Source organism: Oncorhynchus mykiss, chromosome 8 (genome assembly GCF_057628025.1).
Source record: "Oncorhynchus mykiss isolate SJ-2025 chromosome 8, ASM5762802v1, whole genome shotgun sequence".
NCBI lineage: Eukaryota > Metazoa > Chordata > Actinopteri > Salmoniformes > Salmonidae > Oncorhynchus > Oncorhynchus mykiss.
The window spans coordinates 54,489,091-54,511,196 of NC_143029.1; the positions used below are offsets into that span (position 1 = coordinate 54,489,091).

A 22,106-nucleotide genomic window follows, 5' to 3' on the forward strand; every position below is an offset into this window, starting at 1 on the left:
TGTGATTTTATATTCGCAATAATAAGATCTGATTGTTTATCATTATCTGTCTAAAATTTGTAATTTGTAATTTGTCTTCCTCTTTTCATATGGCTAACAGAAAGGCACCTTTGACTTTTCTTCTTTGATCAGACACAGTTACATTCCATTCGCACGTGGACACCGCCCCCTGTAGCCAAATTCAAGAACTGTTTAAAATGTGTCCAATCCCGTTACAACAGACTTGACTGTTGACCAATGAAAAGCCTATCCAGTTTAGTGGACTGTTGGTTCCACCAATAGGGATTTTGTAACTAATATAAATCATCTGACGAAGATAGGCGTGCAGAGTGAACTGAACGGGACACAGCTCTAGAGAGGAAGAATCGCAGACACCGAGGAACACAAGGCCGTTTCTGTTGACACCCTTGTGAGAGGGGGGGCATCACAACGTCAAGACGATATTGAGGTTTCATGCAGTTCTCTTTTATGAGAGTACATTATCATATGAAACAAATAATTTGGATCTGAGTGTGTTCCCTACTGAACAACCAGGGATGTAAACACTGGACAAGAACAATTCAAATGCACAGGGCCATACACAGACACAAATTCGCGCTGTGATTGACAACGTTCCACTTCCTTGTATGTTGTATTTTCTAAACAAGGAATGACCTGTTCTCACTGGATTGTTTGATGGGGCTTCTAAGGATCATGATGCCGCCAAAGTTTCAGCTTCTGGCGCTTTTGGCATTCGCAGTGGCCATGTTCTTCTTGGAGAACCAAATCCAGAAGCTGGAGGAGTCTCGGGTGAAGCTAGGTAAGACTGCGTTCTAACTATCCACGTTAATCATGCTGCACGCAGCCGGTAATACAACAAGGAAAATTAGTCTGACTTCCAATAGGGCTTGAATCATTGCTAAGCGTTTGTCAGCATGGTTGTCAATTTAGGGTTATCTTGTGACAATTCTGCCTGTGAGGTGACAAACTGGCATTTTGAGGGCAAACCCAGGTGTGAGTGTATCTATTTACATATCCAATTTACAGTCGGATTGTGTTTTTGCCAGAAGATACCGACCATACACTTACGCTGTTTACACTAAACTGCACTGATGTCCGGAGGCAGTCATGGTTACATTTAGCCCAATATTGGACTAAAGGAGCCTAAGGTTACTCAGTCCAAGGACCTTCCTTACATATTCTGTTTAAAGTGTGAATTGGCTCTGTGAGCCAAAACACATTTCAAATGGAGTATTTGGCCGAACTGCTTCTCAATTGCTGTACGGTTCTGGAAACATATAGCCCTCTACTTTTAATATCACATCAAAATCATTAAACACATTTAAAATACACACTTACTGTACACTGTTAACAGTTGCAGCTGACAGTATTTTTCAGTGACAATGCATTTGTGATGTCTGTCTAGTTAACATACAGGTAATTAGCACAGGTAGTCCATTCGGTCTTCCATCTGTTTGTCACGTAAACAAGCGCTGTAACATGGAAATATGGTCGTTTGGCAACCCTAACCCTTTAAAGTTGTGTATCTATTAAACCTTTGATTTGAAAATGATTTCTAGCTGATATGAAAGATAAGGTCCTTATGCTTCCAAAACCGTACCACAAGTGATGCGTGTTTGTTCATACCATGCGTCGCAGCTCTTAAACTACAGAAGGCGCCTTCGTCCAATGACTCGTATATGTCATGGAAGTTAGTCACGATCAAGGGCTAGGTTACATTGACATCGTGAAGCCTTGCGATACGTAACTCAATGATGATGGTGTGTGTGTATATACAGTTGAAGCCGGAAGTTTACATACACCTTCAACAAAACATTTAAACTCAGTTTTTCACAACTCCTGATACTTAATCCTAGTAAAAATTCATTTGTTGTAGGTCAGTTAGGATCACAACTTTTATTTTAACAATGTGACATGTCAGAATAATAATTTTTATTTCAGTTTTTATTTCTTTCATCACATTCCCAGTGGGTCAGAAGATTACATGCACTCAAATAGTATTTGGTAGCATTGGCTTTAAATTGTTTAACTTGGGTCAAACGTTTCAGGTAGCCTTCCCCAAGCTTCCCACAATAAGTTGGGTGAATTTTGTCCCATTCCTCCTGACAGAGCTGGTGTAACTGAGTCAGGTTTGTATGCCTCCTTGCTCGCACATGCTTTTTTAGTTCTGCCCACAAACGTTCTATAGGATTGAGGTCAGGGCTCTGTGATTGGCCACTCCAATACCTTGACTTTGTTGTCCTTAAGCCATTTTGCCACAACTTTGGAAGTATGCTTGGGGTCATTGTCCATTTGGAAGACCCATTTGCGACCAAGCTTTGTCTTGAGATGTTGCTTCAATATATCCACATAATTTTCCTCATGATGCCATCTATTTTGTGGAGTGCACCAGCAAATCACCCCTACAACATGATGCTGCCACTACCGTGCTTCACGGTTGGGATGATGTTCTTTGGCTTGCAAGCCTCCACCTTTTTCCTCTAAACGTAACAATGGTCATTATGGCCAAACCATTCTCTGGTCTGATGAAATAAAAATAGGACATTTCTCCAAAAAGTACGGTCTTTGTCCCCATGTGCAGTTGCAAACCATAGTCTGGCTTTTTTATGGAGGTTTTGGAGCAATGGCTTCCTTGTTGAGCGGCCTTTCGGGTTATGTCGATACTTTTGTACCTGTTTCCTCCAGCATCTTCACATGGACCTTTGTTGTTGTTCTGGGATTGATTTGCACTTTTTCACCAAAGTACATTAATCTCTAGGAGACAGAATGCGTCTCCTTCCTGAGCGGTATGATGGCTGAGTGGTCCCATGGTGTTTATACTTGCGTACTATTGTTTGTACAGATGAACGTAGTACCTTCAGGCATTTGGAAATTGCTCCCAAGGATGAACCAGCCTTGTGGAAGTCTACAATTTGTTTTCTAAGATCTTGGCTGATTTCTTTTTTTTCCCATGATGTCAAGCAAAGAGGCACTGAGTTTGAAGGTAGGCCTTGAAATGCATCCACAGGTACACCTCCAATTGACTCAAATGATGTCAATTAGCTTATCGGAAGCTTCTAAAGCCATGACATTATTTTCTGGAATTTCCCAAGTTGTTTTAAAGGCACTGTCAACTTGGCTTATGCAAACGTCTGACCCACTGGAATTGTGATAGTGAAATCTGTCTGTAAACAATTGTTGGAAAAATGACTAATGCACGAAGTAGAAGTCCTTACCGACTTGCCAAAACTATAGTTGGTAACAAGAAATTTGCGGAGTGGTTGAAAAACGAGTTTAATGACTACAACACATAGTTAGGAACTTCCGACTTAAACTGTCTATATCCTAGCTTCACTTTGGCGGGCAAAGACTCAATTTCAAAAGTCAAAAGAACAGACAACGGCTCTTCTGTTTCCCCGCTCTCGCCACTCTTTCTGCGTCGCATCACATACACTGGGAATCTTTCAGTTCAACTGGTCAAGTTTTATATTTACTGCTACCCCAGTTATCACCCCTTTCATTGGCACCCTTTTCTTGATAGTGAAACAATTCACTTGTCTTGCCCCCATTTTGTTTTACTCCGAGCGCCTTCTCCCTCTGACCAGCAGAAACATTAACAATTATCACGACCCATTCTGGTTACCTTCACCGATTCCACAGTACCCAACTTATTTTTAAATCAATTTGAAAAAAGACTCCCACCGTGAAACCACAAATGGCTCAGGCAAGAGTCCACTTTTTCCATAAACTTCACTCCTACTGTCAGACTCATCTTTATCCTGACCCTCGGTGCAAGACTCGGTCTCCGATTAACTTCACCACACCTACCACCTCCGATACTTCACCCTCATTCACTTCCATTTCTCCTCCTGTCTTCAGCACCCTCTGCTTACACTTTCTTCCTTTCTTTAACAAACCATCTCCCTTTTTTCCACCATTCTTACCTGACTCAAGCTCACCCTCCTCTCTCTCTTAGACCTTCTCACCCTCTCCTTTTTCCAAGTACACGTCTCCTCATAATACTGCACTATTCCTAACCACCCTCTTGTTTCCGACATCTCCAGGAACTCCATTTCTGTTCCCCCGAGTCCGAGCCTCTCGTCTCATTGATTAACGACAGGCACTTCATTGCTCAAACCCTACTGTTGACCAATCGCTGACGAGGGGGCTTCGGCTACCGACTTCGGCTTGCCTCGAGGGAAAAATTGTGTGTCCCCCCCAAACAGCCTAAACCCAAACGGCCTATGTCCAAAACCAAACAAACGTCACAATGTAGTCATAATATACAGTGCTTTCGGAAAGAATTCAGACCCCTTGACTTTTTCCACATTTTGTTACGTTACAACCTTATTCTATAATGGATTAACTAAATAAAAATCATCAATCTACAGACAATACCCCATAATGACAAAGTGAAAACAGGTTTTTAGAAATTACATATTTACATAAGTATTCAGACCCTTTGCTATGAGACTTGAAATTAAGCTCAGGTGCATCCTGTTTCCATTGATCATCCTTGAGATGTTTCTACAACTTGATTGGAGTCCACCTGTGGTAAATTCAATTGATAGGTTAGGATTTTATATTTTATCTCAGCTCGCTGGTCACCATAGCATCTCCCACCTGTAGCACACGCTCCAGCAGGTATATCTCTCTAGTCACCCCCAAAACCAATTCTTTCTTTGGCCGTCTCTCTTTCCAGTTCTCTGCTGCCAATGACTGGAACGAACTACAAAAATCTCTGAAACTGGAAACACATCTCCCTCACTAGCTTTAAGCACCAACTGTCAGAGCAGCTCACAGATTACTGCACCTGTACATAGCCCACCTATAATTTAGCCCTATCAACTACCTCTTTCCCAACTGTATTTAATTTATTTATTTATTTTGCTCCTTTGCACCCCATTATTTTTTATTTCTACTTTGCACATTCTTCCATTGCAAAACTACCATTCCAGTGTTTTACTTGCTATATTGTATTTACCTTGCCACCAAGGCCTTTTTTGCCTTTACCTCCCTTCTCACCTCATTTGCTCACATTGTATATAGACTTGTTTATACTTTTATTATTGACTGTATGTTTGTTTTACTCCATGTGTAACTCTGTGTTGTTGTATCTGTCGAACTGCTTTGCGTTATCTTGGCCAGGTCGCAATTGTAAATGAGAACTTGTTCTCAACTTGCCTACCTGGTTAAATAAAGGTAAAATAAATAAAATAAATAAAAATTTGGCAAGGCACGCGTCTGTCTATATAAGGTCCCACAGTTGACAGTGCATGTCAGAGCTAAAACAAAGCATGACGTCAACGCAATTGTCAGTAGAGCTCCAAGACAGGATTGTGTCGAGGCACAGATCTGGGGAAGGATACCAAAGAATTTCTGCTACGTTGAAGGTCTCCATCATTCTTAAATGGGAGAAGTTTGGAACCATCAACTCTTCCTAGAGCTGGCCGCCAGACCAAACTGAGCAATCGGAGGAGAAGGGCCTTGGTCAGGGAGGTGACAAAGAACACCTACTCATTCAAGGGTTTTCGTTATTTTTACTATTTTCTACATGTAGAATAATAAGGGAGACATCAAAACTATGACATAACACATGGAATCATGTAGTTACCAAAAGTGTGAAACAAATCAAATTAAATTTGAGATTCTTCAAATGGCCACCCTTTTGTCTTGACAGCTTTGCACACATCAACAGTGACAAGGCGAGTCTGGGATGCTGTCCTTCTAGGCAGAGTTGCAAAGAAAAAGCCATATCTCAGACTGGCCAATTTAAAAAGAAGGGATTAAGATGCGCAAAAGAACACAGACACTGAACAGAGGAACTCTGCCTAGTAGGCCAGCGTTACGGCGCACTCCAATAATTTGTTGACTTGGCAATACGTCTGTTCCGTCCACAGATCAAACGTCTCTACACTGGAGCACTGCACTATGTGTTGCATAGTCAAATGGTTTGAGGCATGATGGACACCCCTGGCTGTCTAACCAGGTTCTGATGCATTTCTTCTGTCTACATTGAGAAAGCAAGTTTTGTATATTTATATGGCCCATTTTTATTGCACACTCAAATATGACCCATTCACAACTTATTTTCTGATCTGCTTTTTGCTCCCTGTGTCATTCAAATCTTGTTACTTTACTCAGAGGTTGAATCACTTTTCCTATTATTTAGATTGTCTTCCAGGCATATTGTTAGTGGCTTGGTAGCGCTGCCTTTAACGATCTGTGTATCCTGTGGCTAGCGTCATCGGTGTTATCAGGTAACATATTCTTAGCGTCCTCTTATGCCAGGTAAGGTTGGCACCGATATTTTGTAGAAACGTAAAGTGCATTAGCACGTGGGGGGGGGGGGGCTGACTGGATGCTTTCCCCAATGGCCGTAACTCTAGAGGGGAGTCATGCTATGCTTGCTGAGAGCCTCATAAATAGAAACGCTGTTTATAAACCTGTCACCTCATGTCCCATGTCACTAACTAGGCTCTGTATCGAAGTTTAACTCCTACACCCGTCTCCACTATGGTCCCCATATGTTCCCTGAGGAGCAATGAGCTAAGTTGGTCACCAAGTAATGTAATAGCCAGTGAGTGTGGTTGGTTGGCCAGAGCTTGATTGAATTGTTTTTATCACATTGTGACTGAAGTGAGGTTGCATAACACAAACTGTTACTCTAACACAACTCGTTCATTGGCGTCAACAGTCAATTACACACAGGTATCAAGAGTCCGAAAATATAGCCTTTTTGTATAGTCTAGGCCAGAGCTGTGTATGCAAATGTATGGCTCTGGTCGAGGCCTGGTTGGATCATTTAATTTAGCCTCGTTAGTAGGTTAATTGAGGAGTGGCAAACTTGACTCCTCTCTCCAAGTTCAACTCTGTGCTTGCTCGCTCTCTTTATCGCCATTATCCAGCGCACTCCGACTCCTTTTGACACCATGGAGCCGTTTTTAGCCTCCCGGGGTTATAAAAAGGCCTGAGTCATGTTAATTGGCTGGCAGTCACTACAGAGTGGCTACTGTACATCTCTAAGTGTCTCACCCTCACCAGTCTAAACATGCCACTTGAGTGCCTAATGGATTGGATCCGATTTGTGGAAATGCAGGTGTCAGGAATGGATTTGTTGTAGGCAGAGTGCTAATTGCCCTAGTCTCGAGCAGTTAGGGCCCTGATTGGTGTATTTATGGACATTGGCTTCAACATTAAAGAAGAATGTCTTCCCGTGAAGTTCTGCGCTACATTTTGTGCACAGTTGCGACCCGATGACTGACAGGCTAATCACGGTGCTGTGAACTGTTTCGCAACCCGGAGTGTAGTTGAGACCGCTCTCCTCGCGCGCATGTTGTTCCCTTGTCGGTTTCCAAGGGGATTGACGAGCGACGCGGGGCCGGTGTGGTTAAGCATGAGGGGGGGGAGCAGGTGTCGTTTATTCGAGGCGGGTGACTGTCCCTTTTTATAACACTGCTCAACATCTCTATGAGAGACCCAGCTGAAACTACAGTTTCTGTAGACCGGCACTGTCATAACGGTTTAATCGTATTACTTTTCAGCGGAGACCTTCCTTTGCTAGTCAATAACCATAAATGGCCTTTTTTTTTTTCTTTTTTTTCTGGAGTCTGGGATACTACCGCAGTGCAAGATTATAATCCCCTGTGGCCAAACAGCCTTTGGATAGGTCTCTCCCAATTTCAGACTTCTATCTCCCGCTTCAGAGTTTATATCAAAAGGGGGGATTACATTTTCATCTCAACACAAAAATAGTTAAACCCCTGGTAGCACTCATCGTAAGCCTTAACAAAAGGAGGGGAGAGACACATGTCTGCAGCGTTTTACAACCAATTTTATCAGCGAATAGCAGGATAAGGCAGTCTGGCAGAACTGTTCCACTGCTTTCCTCCTGCCTTGCATTTAATTTCCACCTTCTATACAGCAACTGAATCCCACTCAGCTCTAGGGCGAACTGAGTTTCTCTACTGCTCTGGCAGACTTTCTCCTCAGAATTGCAGTGTACTGTGAGTGCTGCCAGTCTGGTACATTGTCACGAAACTGCCTAGGGACAGCCTCTTACCACAGAAGTGGTGTGTCATAGAAAGGCCAGTTGGAACACTCTAGATGTTCCTGAATGATCTCTGTCAATTCATTAGCTGCTGCTGCTGTTCATGTAACCTGGTTAAACCAGACTAAATGGGATGCTTGTCATTGAACACTGCACACTATTGTGAAGTGAAACAGTCTGGTTTAACCAAAACCACCATGCTTGACGATTGGTATGAGGTTCTTACTGTGGAATGCAGTGTTTTTGTTTTTTTGCCAGACATAATGGGAACCACGTCGTCCAAAAAGTTTCTCTTTGACTCATCTGTCTATAGAACATTCTTCCAGGAGTCTTTACGATAATCCAGGTGCCCCTAGGCACTTTTCGGCAGACTTGAATCAATTTTTTTTGGACGACATGAATCACGGTGAAAAACCAAACACTGAATTCCACAGTAAGAATGACAGTCAAGCATTGTGGTGGTAATAAGGATGTGCATTTGACATTTTGACTGTTTGAGTACTCGCATTCATTTTTTTTGTTGCCCATACCCAAAAGGGATAAACATTTTTATAATTTAGAACACGAGGCCTGTGCTGGGAAAAATTGTGTGCGTTTATCCAGACTGAACTTGTATATTTCTCTCTCGCGCAACTTGCAACAATTTCTAAGATTTTACTGAGTTACAGTTCATATAAGGAAATCAGTCAATTTTTAAATCCATGCATTAGGCCCTAATCTATGGATTTCACATATGCATCTGGTCACAGATACCTTTCAAAAAAGTTAGGGCATGGATCAGAGAAACGGTCAGTAACTGGTATAACCACCATTTGCTTCATGCCGCACAAAACATCTCTTTCGCATAGCGTTGATATGGCAATTGATAGTGACCTATGGAATGTTGTTCCACTCTTCAATGGTTGCGGGAACTGGAGCATTCTGTCTTACATGATGATCCAGAGCATCCCAAACATGCTCAATTGGTGACATGTCTGAGTATGCAGGCCATAGAAGAACTGGACAGCTTCCAGGAATTGTGTACAGATCCTTGTGACATGGGGCCATACATTAACATGCTGAAACATGAGGTGATGATGGCGGTTGAATGACACAACTCCACCACGGGGCACTCTGTTGACAATGTCGACATCAGCATGTATGGCGTTGTGCGGGTTTGCTGTCTGCCATCTGCCCGGTACAGTTGAAACCGGGATTCATCCATGAAGAGCACACTTCTCCACTGTGCCAGTGGTGATCTAAGGTGAGCATTTTCCCACTGAAGTCGGTTACGACGCTGAGCTGTAGTCCTGTCAAGACCCTGGTGAGGATGACGAGCACACATGAGCTTCCCTGAGACCGTTTGTGCAGAAATTCTTCAGTTGTGCAAACCCACAGTTTCCTCAGCTGTCTGGATGGCTAGTCTTTGACCATCCCGTAGGATGTGGAGCTCCTGGGCTGGTGTGGTCTGTGGTTGTGAGGCCGGTTGGATGTGCTGTCAAATTCTCTAAAATGACATTGGAGACACTTTCTCTGCAATAAACAAACATTACATTCTCTGGCAACCACTCTGGTGAACATTCCTGCAGTCAGCATGCCAATTGCACGCTCCCTCAACTTGAGACATCTGTGGCATTGTTGTGTGACAACTGCACATCTTAGAGTGGCACTGTGGTCCCCAGCACAAGGTGCACCTGTGTAATGACCATGCTGTTTAATCAACTCCTTTATATGCCACACCTGAAGGTGGATGGATTATCTTGGCAAATGAGAAATGCTCACTAACAGGGATGTAAAAATAATTGTGCACAACTTTGCGAGAAATAAACTGTGCATATGAAGAAAGTCTGGGGTCTTTCAGCTCCGCTACACTTCATGTGTTTATTTTTAACTAGGCAAGAGATCGCAACAATGTCTAATTTATCATAACTATTACAGATAACAAATCCTAATTGCTAAATTGCCCCATGTATAGTATATTCAGTGAATTAAAAAAAGCAAGTGCCATTTTTAAGATTAATTTATTGAAACCGTTATATTATATGGTGGAACACGATCTTCAAAAAGGCAGTAACCTCAGCCGTTGCGCTTTCTTGTAGAAGCCTATGTCTGTGCAATGGCATAGTTTTGTTAATTTAGCAGACGAGCCCTTCTCACAGTCAAGACACCTATTTTATAGTAATAAAAAAGAAAACATAACAGAATATTTTTTTACAAATGAAAAAAGTTGCCAGTGCGATGTGATGCACAACACGTGCCTGGAACAGTTATTCTCAGAGATAATTTTGAGACGTGGCTCAGTTTGGCGAGTTGTAAGACCATGTTTTTCAGGGTTACAAACCAAAACCTTTTTATTTTCAATATACAAACATTTAGTGTATTCTTCCTGTTTTGGAGTTTATTATTATTTTTTTTTAATGGATGAACAATTCCACATTGAACACTGCATGTTGATGAATTACAGCCACGACATCTGGTGGGTAGGCATATGCTTCTGATGAAAATACACTTAGTTAAAAAAATAATCTTCTTGCATATGTTCAGTGTGGAACCGGTCTGCACTAGCAGTTTGCAAAGTAGCTTAAGAGGAAAAATAGACTTGTGTGGAGGGAGTGGTAGGAATGCAATTGAGTGAACGAGACACTGAGGGGAAAGGGAATTTGGGGAGAACGGTTTGGTGCTCAGCTTGGTTGTGCCCGGCAAATGTACACATGGGAGAATAGAGTCAAAGCAAATGAACATCGTCTTCAAGACAATTTCACTTGCCCGTTCAGAGCCACAAAGCACAGTCCACCAAATAGTTTTACAGTTTTATAAAAAATAAATCATATATAAGCGGCAAACGGCAGTAGAAACGATAGCAACGCTGCCTCCCTAGTTCAGTAAAACTGAGGGATGGGGCTGGAGAGGACCCTCTCAAATTCATAGACCGAGCCATGGATGCAAGGACTGACCATCCATAATATCAAAATACGTTTTAGCCATGTTTTGAGGCTATAAAGTATTTGTTTACAAACATGGAGTGAAACCAAGCTTATATTTTGGGTTCTGTTTGTGTACGACAGTTGAACTAAGCTTGAGGCATTTAAAAGTTATGTACCCATAGATTATTCCCCCCCAAGCAAACACATCGATGGCTCTGAACAAACTTTATTTGACTCTTTGCAAACTGGAATCGATATATCCTGAGGCTGCATTCATTGTAGCTGGGGATTTTAACAAGGCTAATCTGAAAACAAGACTCCCTAAATTGTATCAGCATATCGATTGCGCAACCAGGGCTGGAAAAACCTTGGATTTCTAACTTCCGCGACGCATATAAGGCCCTGCCCCTCTCTCCTTTCGGAAAAGCTGACCACGACTCCATTTTGTTGATCCCTGCCTACAGACAAACTAAAACAAGAATCTCCCGCACTGAGGTCTGTCCAACGCTGGTCCGACCAATCTGATTCCACACTCCAAGACTGCTTCCATCACGTGGACTGGGATATGTTTCATATTGCATCAAACAACATTGACGAATACGGTGATTCGGTGAGCGAGTTCATTAGAACGTGTGTTGAAGATGTCGTTCCCATAGCAACGATTAAAACATTCCCAAACCAGAAACCGTGGATTGATGGCAGCATTCGCGTGAAACTGAAAGTGCGAACCACTGCTTTTAATCAGGGCAAGGTGACTGGAAACATGACCGAATACAAACAGTGTAGCTATTTCCTCCGCAAGGCAATCAAACAAGCTAAGCGTCAGTATAGAGACAAAGTAGAATCTCAATTCAACGGCTCAGACACAAGGTATGTGGCAGGGTCTACAGTCAATCACGGATTACAAAAAGAAAACCAGCCCCGTCATGGACCAGGATGTCTTGCTCCCAGGCAGACTAAATTACTTTTTTGCCCGCTTTGAGGACAATACAGTGCCACTGACACGGCCCGCAACCAAAACATGCGGACTCTCCTTCACTGCAGCCGACGTGAGTAAAACATTTAAACGTGTTAACCCTCGCAAGGCTGCAGGCCCAGACGGCATCCCCAGCCGCGTCCTCAGAGCATGCGCAGACCAGCTGGCCGGTGTGTTTACGGACATATTCAATCAATCCCTATCCCAGTCTGTTGTTCCCACATGCTTCAAGAGGGCCACCATTGTTCCTGTTCCCAAGAAAGCTAAGGTAAGTGAGCTAAACGACTAGTAGCACTCACTTCCGTCATCATGAAGTGCTTTGTGAGACTAGTCAAGGACCATATCACCTCCCCCCTACCTGACACCCTAGACCCACTCCAATTTGCTTACTGCCCAAATAGGTCCACAGACGATGCAATCTCAACCACACTGCCCTAACCCATCTGGACAAGAGGAATACCTATGTGAGAATGCTGTTCATCGACTACAGCACGGCATTTAACACCATAGTGCCCTCCAAGCTCGTCATCAAGCTCGAGACCCTGGGTCTCGACCCCGCCCTGTGCAACTGGGTACTGGACTTCCTGACGGGCCCCCCCCCCCCCCCAGGTGGTGAGGGTAGGCAACACCCGCTGATCCTCAACACTGGGGCCCCACAAGGGTGCGTTCTGAGCCCTCTCCTGTACTCCCTGTTCACCCACGACTGCGTGGCCACGCACGCCTCCAACTCAATCTTCAAGTTTGCGGACGACACAACAGTGGTAGGCTTGATTACCAACAACGACGAGACGGCCTACAGGGAGGAGGTGAGGGCCCTCGGAGTGTGGTGTCAGGAAAATAACCTCACACGCAACGTCAACAAAAGTAAGGAGATGATTGTGGACTTCAGGAAACAGCAGAGGGAACACCCCCCTATCCACATCGATGGAACAGTGGAGAGGGTAGTAAGTTTTAAGTTCCTCGGCGTACACATCACAGACAGCATCGTGAAGAAGGCGCAGCAGCGCCTCTTCAACCTCAGGAGGCTGAAGAAATTTGGCTTGTCACCAAAAGCACTCACAAACTTCTACAGATGCACATCGAGAGCATCCTGTCGGGCTGTATCACCGCCTGGTACGGCAACCGCTCCGCCCACAACCGTAAGGCTCTCCAGAGAGTAGTGAGGTCTGCACAAACGCATCACCGGGGGCAAACTACCTGCCCTCCAGGACACCTACACCGCCCGATGTCACAGGAAGGCCATAAAGATCATCAAGGACAACAACCACCCGAGCCACTGCCTGTTCACCCCGCTATCATCCAGAAGGCGGGGTCAGTACAGGTGCATCAAAACTGGGACCGAGAGACTGAAAAACAGCTTCTATCTCAAGGCCATCAGACTGTTAAACAGCCACCACTAACATTGAGTGGCTGCTGCCAACACACTGACTCAACTCCAGCCACTTTAATAATGGGAATTGATGGGAAATGATGTAAAATATATCACTAGCCACTTTAAACAATGCTACCTAATATAACATTTACATACCCTACATTATTCATCTCATATGTATACGTATATACTGTACTCTATATCATCTACTGCATCTTTATGTAATACATGTATCACTAGCCACTTTAACTATGCCACTTTGTTTACATACTCATCTCATATGTATATACTGCACTCAATACCATCTACTGTATCTTGCCTATGCCGCTCTGTACCATCACTCATTCATATATCTTTATGTACATATTCTTTATCCCCTTACACTTGTGTCTATAAGGTAGTAGTTTTGGAATTGTTAGCTAGATTACTTGTTGGTTATTACTGCATTGTCGGAACTAGAAGCACAAGCATTTCGCTACACTCGCATTAACATCTGCTAACCATGTGTATGTGACAAATAAAATTTGATTTGACATACGTTTTTTGGCTTAGGAATTAAAGTTATGTAGCAACTGATTGCTCCTTTTTATATTTTAAAAATTAAGTTTTGATGTTGGTTTTGAGTACTCTCACTCATGACCATCCCTAGGTGTGACGGTTTGGGGATGCTTTCCTGCCTTAGGATCTGGATGACTTGCCATCATTGACGGATCCCTGAATTCTGCTCTGTATGCAGATCATTCTAATAAGAATGTCGGGTCATCCGTTTGTGAGCTGAAGTCCAGCCGAGTATTGCAGCAAGACAATGATCCAAAACACACAAGCAAGTTTGTCAGAATGGCTGAAAAGCAACCATTAAAAAAAATTGGAATGGCCTAGTCAAAGTCCAGACCTAAACTAAGATGTTGTGGCAGGACTTGAAACAAGCAGTTGATGCTTGAAAATCCACAAGTGTTGTTGAGTTAAAGAATTTCTTTATGGCACAGTGGGCCAATGGAATTGTCTGTAGATCTCCGAGACAGGATTGTGTCTGCACAGCTCTGAGGAAGGGTGCGAAGAACAGTTTCCTCCATTCTTAAATGGAAGAAGTATGGAACCACTGAGACTCTTCCTAGAGCTGGCTGCCCAGCCAAACTGAGCAATTGGAGGTGAAGGGCCTTGGTCAGGGAGGTGACCAAGAGCTCCTCTGTGGAGATGGGAGAACCTTTCAGAAGGACAACCATCTCTGCAGCACTCCACCAATCAGGCCTTTATGGAAGAGTGGCCAGACGGAAACCATTCTTCTGTAAAAGGCACATGACAGCCCGCTTGAAGTTTGCCAAAATTCCCCTAAAGACTCTCGGACCATGAGAAACAAGCTTCTCTGGTCTGAAACAAAGATTGAACTTTTTGGCCTGAATGCCAAGCGTCACATCTGGAGGAAACCTGGCACCGTCCCTACGGCGAAGCATGGTGGCAGCATTGTGCTGGAGGGGGGGGGGATGTCTTTCAGCTGCAGGGACTGGGAGGCTAGTCAGGATTGAAGGAAAGATGAACGGAGCAAAGTACAGAGATCCTTGATGAAACCCTGCTGTAGAGCACTCAGGACCTCAGACTGGGGAGAAGGTTCACCTTCCAGTAGGATGACTCTAGGCGCACAGCCAAGACAACGCAGGAGTGGCTTCAGGACAAGTCTCTGAATGTCTGAGTGGCCCAGCCAGAGCCCGGACTTAAACCCGATCGAACATCTCTGGAGAGACCTGAAAATAGCAATGCAATGACGCTCCCCATTAAACCTGACAGAGCTTTAGAGGATCTTCAGAGAAGAATGAGAGGAACTCTCCAAATACAGCTGTGCCAAACTGATATCATCATACCCAAAAAGACTCCAGGCTGTAAACGATGCCAAAGGTGCTCTAAAGTACTGAGTAAAGATTCTGAGTACCTATGTAAATGTCACATTTTAGTTTATTTCTATAAATTATCAAGTTTCCAAAAACCATTTTTTTTTGCTTTGTCATTATGGGGTATCGTGTGGAGATTGCACACTTAAAAAAATAAAAAAATAAAATCCATTTCAGAATAAGGCTTTACCATAACAAAATGTGGAAAAAGTCAAGGGGTCTGAATACTTTCCGAAGGCCGACATACAGTGCATAAGGTTGACTAAGTGTCAGGATATATGATAGAACCCTGCTTTGCATCTATGCGCACTACTCTCAAGCTCTTAATGGTTGCTAGGCAACGTAGGTTTAAAAATACATCCTAGGATAGTTACTATCTTCAACTTGGCTACTACATGCACTGTGTTCTTAACCACAACTGGATGGATCCATAAAGAATGACTGTGTGACTAAATATCACTGATTGACAAATATTATGATAAAGTAGGCTAATGCAATTGAAGGCATCATTGTTGCTTGCTGAAACTTGTTATAATACATTTGACTTAATAGCTTAGCGTGTGGTCAACTATTTCAGCACCTTTTTCGCGCTGCTTTGAGGCAAGCGTGGGGACTCGTCTAGGAAAAATCGATATATATCCAAATGGAGACGGGTTAGGCTACAATTAGGCTGTGGAAGTGTTCGACAAGGTGAGTGCTGCGCATGATCATTTTGTCTCGTTGGCTCATTTGTTAGCACTGATCATAACTTGCTGGCAAAAATGTTCTGATAGTAGGCCTAGGCTGGGCCTACTAAACGCCTGGTGAGTGAAGAGAAATGATCCACTACTCCTGACACGCTTGTGTGACTCGTCTTACACAATCAGTGTGATTTTTTTTGATTCACTGAATCTCCAGCTGTATGTCTGGTTAATTCTCTATCTGGGCAAGTAAGTGGCGTTTGTACATTTGCTCATCTATCACTGATCAGATATGTCTTAACATGCTTTAATGTAGCCTAAATCAAGTGCGGGTCTTCGTTTTGCTCAGGTGTGTATAGCAGGGGTGTCAAATTCATTCCATGGAGGCCTAGTGTCTGCAGGTTTTGTTTTTTCCTTTCAGTTAAGCCCTAGACAACAAGGTGTGGGGAGTTCCTTACTAATTAGTGACCTTAATTCTTCAAGTACAAGGGAAGAGCAAAGACTTGCAGACATTCAAGCCTCCTTGGAATGTGTTTGACACGTATCAAACTCTCAAAAGCCTGTGTAGGTTGTGTAGTATGAACACGGGACATGCATGCTTTTGAAAATAGACATTGAAAATAGCAATCGGTATCATGAAGATGCTCTCAATGTAAGACCCTGCGCTATCTCCCTAACAAAGCGGCGTGAGGGCAAGACAAACTGTTTTTTTTATTTTTTATTATTATTTTTAAAAATCTCACATTTATATGACGGCGGTTCCACACGTTGCCTGAAACGCAAGTTGTGTTGGAAAATGTTTATTTTGTATTTTCTGTTATTTCATATGGCCTACTAGAAAATTATACAGTATGTGTGTTGACTGATCAGGATAGGCTAAATGTGTCGTCTGTTTTTATGAACAAAACAACTATTGAGTTCATGTGTATGGCACAGCCATGTACCCTATAAGCTGCACAAACCAAAAATTCATCTCAATATGCCATTCGATTCTTTTGAAAAAATTAATTTTTATTCGTCTTTAATATTTCTTAGGACCTGCCTATAACAAATGTAATAACGGATTTCATTGTGATGTATATTCAATGGATTTATTAAAATAGACAGACTTACTGCCACTCCTAAACTTGCCGCCATGGGCACGGGAGATCTAAAAGGCTTATCCCGGCAAGAAGGTGGTTAAATGGCTTGGGGATAGAAGCTGTTCAGGAGCCTGATACCGCTTGCCGTGCGGATTAGAGAGAACAGACTATGGCTTTTCCGGGCCTTCCTTTCAAACCGTTCAATGTAGAGGGCCTGGATTGCAGGGAGCTTGGCCCCAGTGATGTACTGGGCTGTGCTCACCACCCTCTGTAGCGCCATGCGATTTGAGGGCAGTACTGTTGCCATACCAAGCAGCCAATCAAGATGCTCTCAATGGTGCAACTTTTTAAGGAATTGTGGACCTTTGCCAGAACTTTTCAACTTCCTGAGGGGGACGAGGTGCTGTCGCGCCTTCACGACTGAGTGTACCGTTTTTTGTTATTTGTTTTTAACGTTTTTGTTTTTAAAGTCCTTAGTGATTTGGAAACAGAGGAACTTATAGCTCACAACCCGCTTCACTGCAGCCCCGTGGACGGGGGTGTACTCGCCCCCCGTTTCCTGTAGTCCACAATTGGCTCCATGGTCTGACTTTGAGGGGGAGATTGTTGTCCCGGCACTGACCTCCCCTGTAGGCTGTCTCATCAACTACAGGAAGTGTTTGGTTACAGACATTGGAGCTAAAGGTGGCACAACCAGTTGAGTGTAAGGGACAATTTACTTTTCGCACAGACTTTGGGTGTTGCCTGACCTCTTATTAATGTTGATAAATAATTATGTTAATGTTCACTCTGGTTCCATTTATCTAATATTAGGTTTTGGTTTAAGATCTGATAACATTCAGTGTTCAAAAACGTTTTTTATTTTGTATTTTATTTTTTATGTATAAATAGAGAATCAGAAAGGGTGCAAATATTTTTCCATGGCACTGTACAGCTGCATTTGTTATAAACTGTTTTTTTTCTTCTTCTGGGGTTTAAAAAACCTATTTGGACAGCGGACACTAGTGTGGTTTCCCACATGATCAGTTTGCCTTACCATCTCTTAAGCGGTGGTGGCCATGGACAAATCTCTGCTGTTATTGAGAAGATATTCCCCTGCTTAGTTAATGACGAGTCCTGCCAAGAGATCCAGTCAAATCAATTGTCCACTCCACAGAGCAACCATTAAGGCGTTGAATTGGCCTGCTGTCTGTGGCCTGCCGTCTGTGTAAATTGCTCTATATTCTTGTGTAACTGACAGTTTTTTTTGGGTGGGTTGATGTGATGGAAGCTTTTTTTTATTTTCTCCCCCCCCCCCCCCCCCCCTAAACTGACAAGGTAAGCTCATACTGTCAACTATGATTTGTACCCTTAGAAGTGTCTGTTAAGCTTGCAGTGATACAGTAGCCTGGTACCATACTTTTATGTACTGTAGACTCTAGACATGCTTGCATGCTATGGTACTTCCTTTTTTTTCTTTTTTTTGAGGATCGCTTAAATTAAAACTAGCACTTAAGAACGGATGAAATCCTTGTCTGCTACGCTAACCATCTGAGGGACTAGTATCCTAGAGACCAGTGTTGGGCCACAGCCTAACCAGTGGTTAAGAAACACAATGAACTTGTTTATCATTCTCAATTATTATTTTTTCTTCTTTGTACTAGGGACTGGCAAGCTCTTGAGTCAAGTGCTGGCAGCAAGCGGTCTTTTTTTTGTTGTTCTTCCTTGGTGGGCTGCTTACTCTATGTAGACTAGAGCTGACTAAATTAGCAGAACCATCTCAGGGATGTGATCTGCAGCATCCCACGGACCGGAGGTTGAGAAACACTGAACTAGATGGAAGACTTAGGCCTAACACAAAGAGGAGTTGGCTAAAGAACAGACTGCTAGTGATGCTCATCTTAAGATCTCCATCTTTTCTAACAGATTTTAAGGCCAGCTAGGTTGAACGATCTCCATTGTGAATACCCGTAATGATACTGTAAGTTGGCCGGGGAATTGCCAGGGACCTCACAATACGATATTGTCATGATACAGTTGATGTCGGAAGTTTACATACTTAGGTTGGTGTCATTAAAAGGCTTTTTTTTTCAACCACTCCACAAATTTCTTGTTAACAAACTATAGTTTTGGCAAGTCTGTTAGGACATCTACTTTATGCATGACACAAGTACATTTTTCCAACAATTCTTTACAGACAGATTATTTCAATTATAATTCACTGTATCACAAATCCAGTGGGTCAGAAGTTGACTGTGCCTTTAAACAGCTTGGCAAATACCAGAAAATGATGTCATGGCTTTAAAGCTTCTGATAAGCTAATTGACATAATTTGAGTCAATTGGAGGTGTACCTGTGGATGTATTTCAAGGCCTACCTTCAAACTTAGTGAATGCTTGACATCATGGGAAAATCAAAAGAAATCAGCCAAGACCTCAAAATAATTGTAGACCTCCACAAGTCTGGTTCATCCTTGGGAGCAATTTCCAAACGCCTGAAGGTACCACGTTCATCTGTACAAACAATAGTACGTAAGTATAAATGGGACCACGCTGCTGTCATCCTGCTCAGGAAGGAGACGTGTTCTTTCTCCTAGAGATGCACTTTTTCACCAAAATACATTCGACTGAATCCCAGAACAGAGAAGGTCCTTGTAAAGATGCTGGAGGAAACGGGTACAAAAGTATCTATATCCACAGTAAAACAAGTCCTATATCGTCATACCCTGAAAGGCTGCTCAGCAAAGAAGAAGCCACTGCTCCAAAACCGCCTATGGTTTGCAACTGCACATCGTACTTTTTGGAGAAATGTCCTCTGGTCTGATGAAACAAAAATGGAACTGTTTGGCCATAATGACCATGGGAAAAATGGGAAAAAAAGATGGAAGCTTGCAAGCCGTAGAACACCATCCCAACCGTGAAGCGTGGGAGTGGCAGTATCATATTGTGGGGGTGCTTTGCTGCATGAGGGACTGGTACGCTTCACAAAATATATGGCATCATGAGAAGGAAAATGATGTGGATATATTGAAGCAACATCTCAAGACATCAGTTAAAGCTTGGTCGCAAATTGGTCTTCCAAATGGACCATGACCCCAAGCTACTTCCAAAGTTGTGGCAAAATGGCTTAAGGACAACAACGTCAAGGTAGGGGGGTGGATATCACAAAGTCCTGACCTCAATCCTCTAGAAAATTTGTGGGCAGACCTGAAAAAGCATGTGTGAGCAAGAATGCCTGAACCGGACTCAGTTACACAAGCTCTGTCAGGAGAAATAAGTGAAAATTCACCCAACCTATTGTAGGAAGCTTGTGGAAGGCTACCCAAAATGTTTCACCCAAGTGAAACAATTTTAAAGGCAATACACACAATTAGTGTTTGGTAGCATGTAAACTTCTGACCCACTGGGAATGTGATGAAAGAAATAAGAGTTTAAATAATTCTCTCCTATTTTTCTGACATTTCACATTTTTAAAATGGTGATGATCCTAACTGACCTAAGACGGGGAATTTTTACTAGGATTTAAATGTCAGGAATTGTGAAACTTAGTTTAAATGTATTTGGCCAAGGTGTATGTGAACTTCTGACTTCAACTGTACGTAGGTGCGATACAATATGTATTGCAAATCTGTTTTTTTGTTTGTTTGTTTTAAACATGAAGGCATGACGATATTGCGATTCGATGTTCTATACATGTATTGCTCACTGCATGTCTGCAGCAGAGGGATGAGAGCCATGAGAAAATAAGCTTTGAACATTCATGGAAATAAAAGTGCTGACAACAGATTGTCTTACCATTTTAAAAAGAAGATGGAGAACAAGCTGTAGGATGAAAAATACTGGAATTTTGCTGCTGGCACAGCCAACTGGCGCAAAAATATTGCGACATAGTCAAAAATAATATCCCGACATGTAATGTAACCTTTTTAAAAACCAAATCGTTTTACCCCGTCATAAGGCTAGAATCATACCATCACAATACCTTTTTTTTTCCCCCAAACAACAACCTCCCTCAACTGCCTGAAAAGGGGTTGCCTTCTGCCCTTCTCTAACTGAAAAGGGCATGGTTTTGTCTGCTGACAACAGATTGTTTGTTTTGTCTCGCTTCACTGACAGTAGAGGCTTGTGTGAACTCCCATAAGGAAACTAGGCTGCTTAACAAGATACCTTTCCACCAAGAAATAGGCTACTTCCACATACCAGATTTGTATTGGCATGTGGAAATGGGGCATCTGAGCGCTTGGTTACACGGTTGCCACCTCAACTCTGACACCAGAGAAATATCTGCACTTGCTTGGGCTCGGCTGTACAAGCCAGCCGATTTTTGTAGTTTCTCGTTTACTGCCTTGACTCTCTCAGATGTCTAGACCTCCACTGCCAGGCTAGACGTGAATGAGAGCTTTCATGGGCCATCAAAGCTGCAGTTGTCTCCAAGCCAGGAAAATCCCCCCCAGCTACGGTAATCTGGCTAAAAAAGAGCACTTACAATTTAATTGCTTTAACTCATTCACTTACTGTCATTTCTTCACAAACGCTGCAAGATTCTGATGTTTTTATTGGTCTGTGTTTTGTCGTGCATTTGTTTGAAACGGGAGTTCTCTACAGTCATTTGAAACATTTAGTTGATCAGGCTCCTGTAAATTTCTAGTTGCTGTGTAAAGAAAGCACACGGGTCCCTCATACAATATGCTTGACATTTCATGAATAATGTCTATGCAGGTCTTTAATAGAAACTGAGTGTTTCTCTCATCTTGCGCCTCAACTAATCACACACTTTTATTCACTCCTGGCTGTATATGTACTACGGGTAAACAAATAATGCATGTGCAGCGTGAGCGAGAATTTGTGTCACACTCCTAATTATCCACCAGGAAACACAGGGCAAAGCTAATGTTGGTGGGGACATTTTTTTTAACAGCTGCAACCTAGATCGCCTCCTTGTCATACTCCATTGATTTTGCAATCCAGCGCTATTGAAGCAGAACAATACAAGGCATCTACCTCTCAGGCTGGCGATAGCCAATCTCTATTACCCCTTTGCTTAGACTTTGGCTCGGGGGGCTAACAAGGATGAATAGCCGTGGAGTATGATGGATGTATGAGCTGCCTGGAGAAACGCTAATCGTCCCTGTTTTTTAATATATGACAAACTATCATATTTGCGGATTTCCCGCCGAGTATGACTGATTTGAAAATTCAAATT

At 42.8% G+C, this 22,106-nt stretch overlaps 1 protein-coding gene across 1 annotated transcript in view; it reads left to right on the forward strand.

Annotated features, from left to right (window-relative positions):
* Positions 1–139: 139 nt before the first annotated feature.
* The window catches only part of LOC110530088 (heparan sulfate 2-O-sulfotransferase 1), a 32,373-nt gene continuing 10,406 nt past the window's right edge, over positions 140–22,106 (forward strand). The window contains exon 1 of the mRNA XM_021612889.3: positions 140–799. Within this exon, the coding sequence (XP_021468564.2) occupies positions 676–799 (124 nt within the window). The 5' untranslated portion in view covers positions 140–675. The remainder of the gene's footprint in view (positions 800–22,106) is intronic.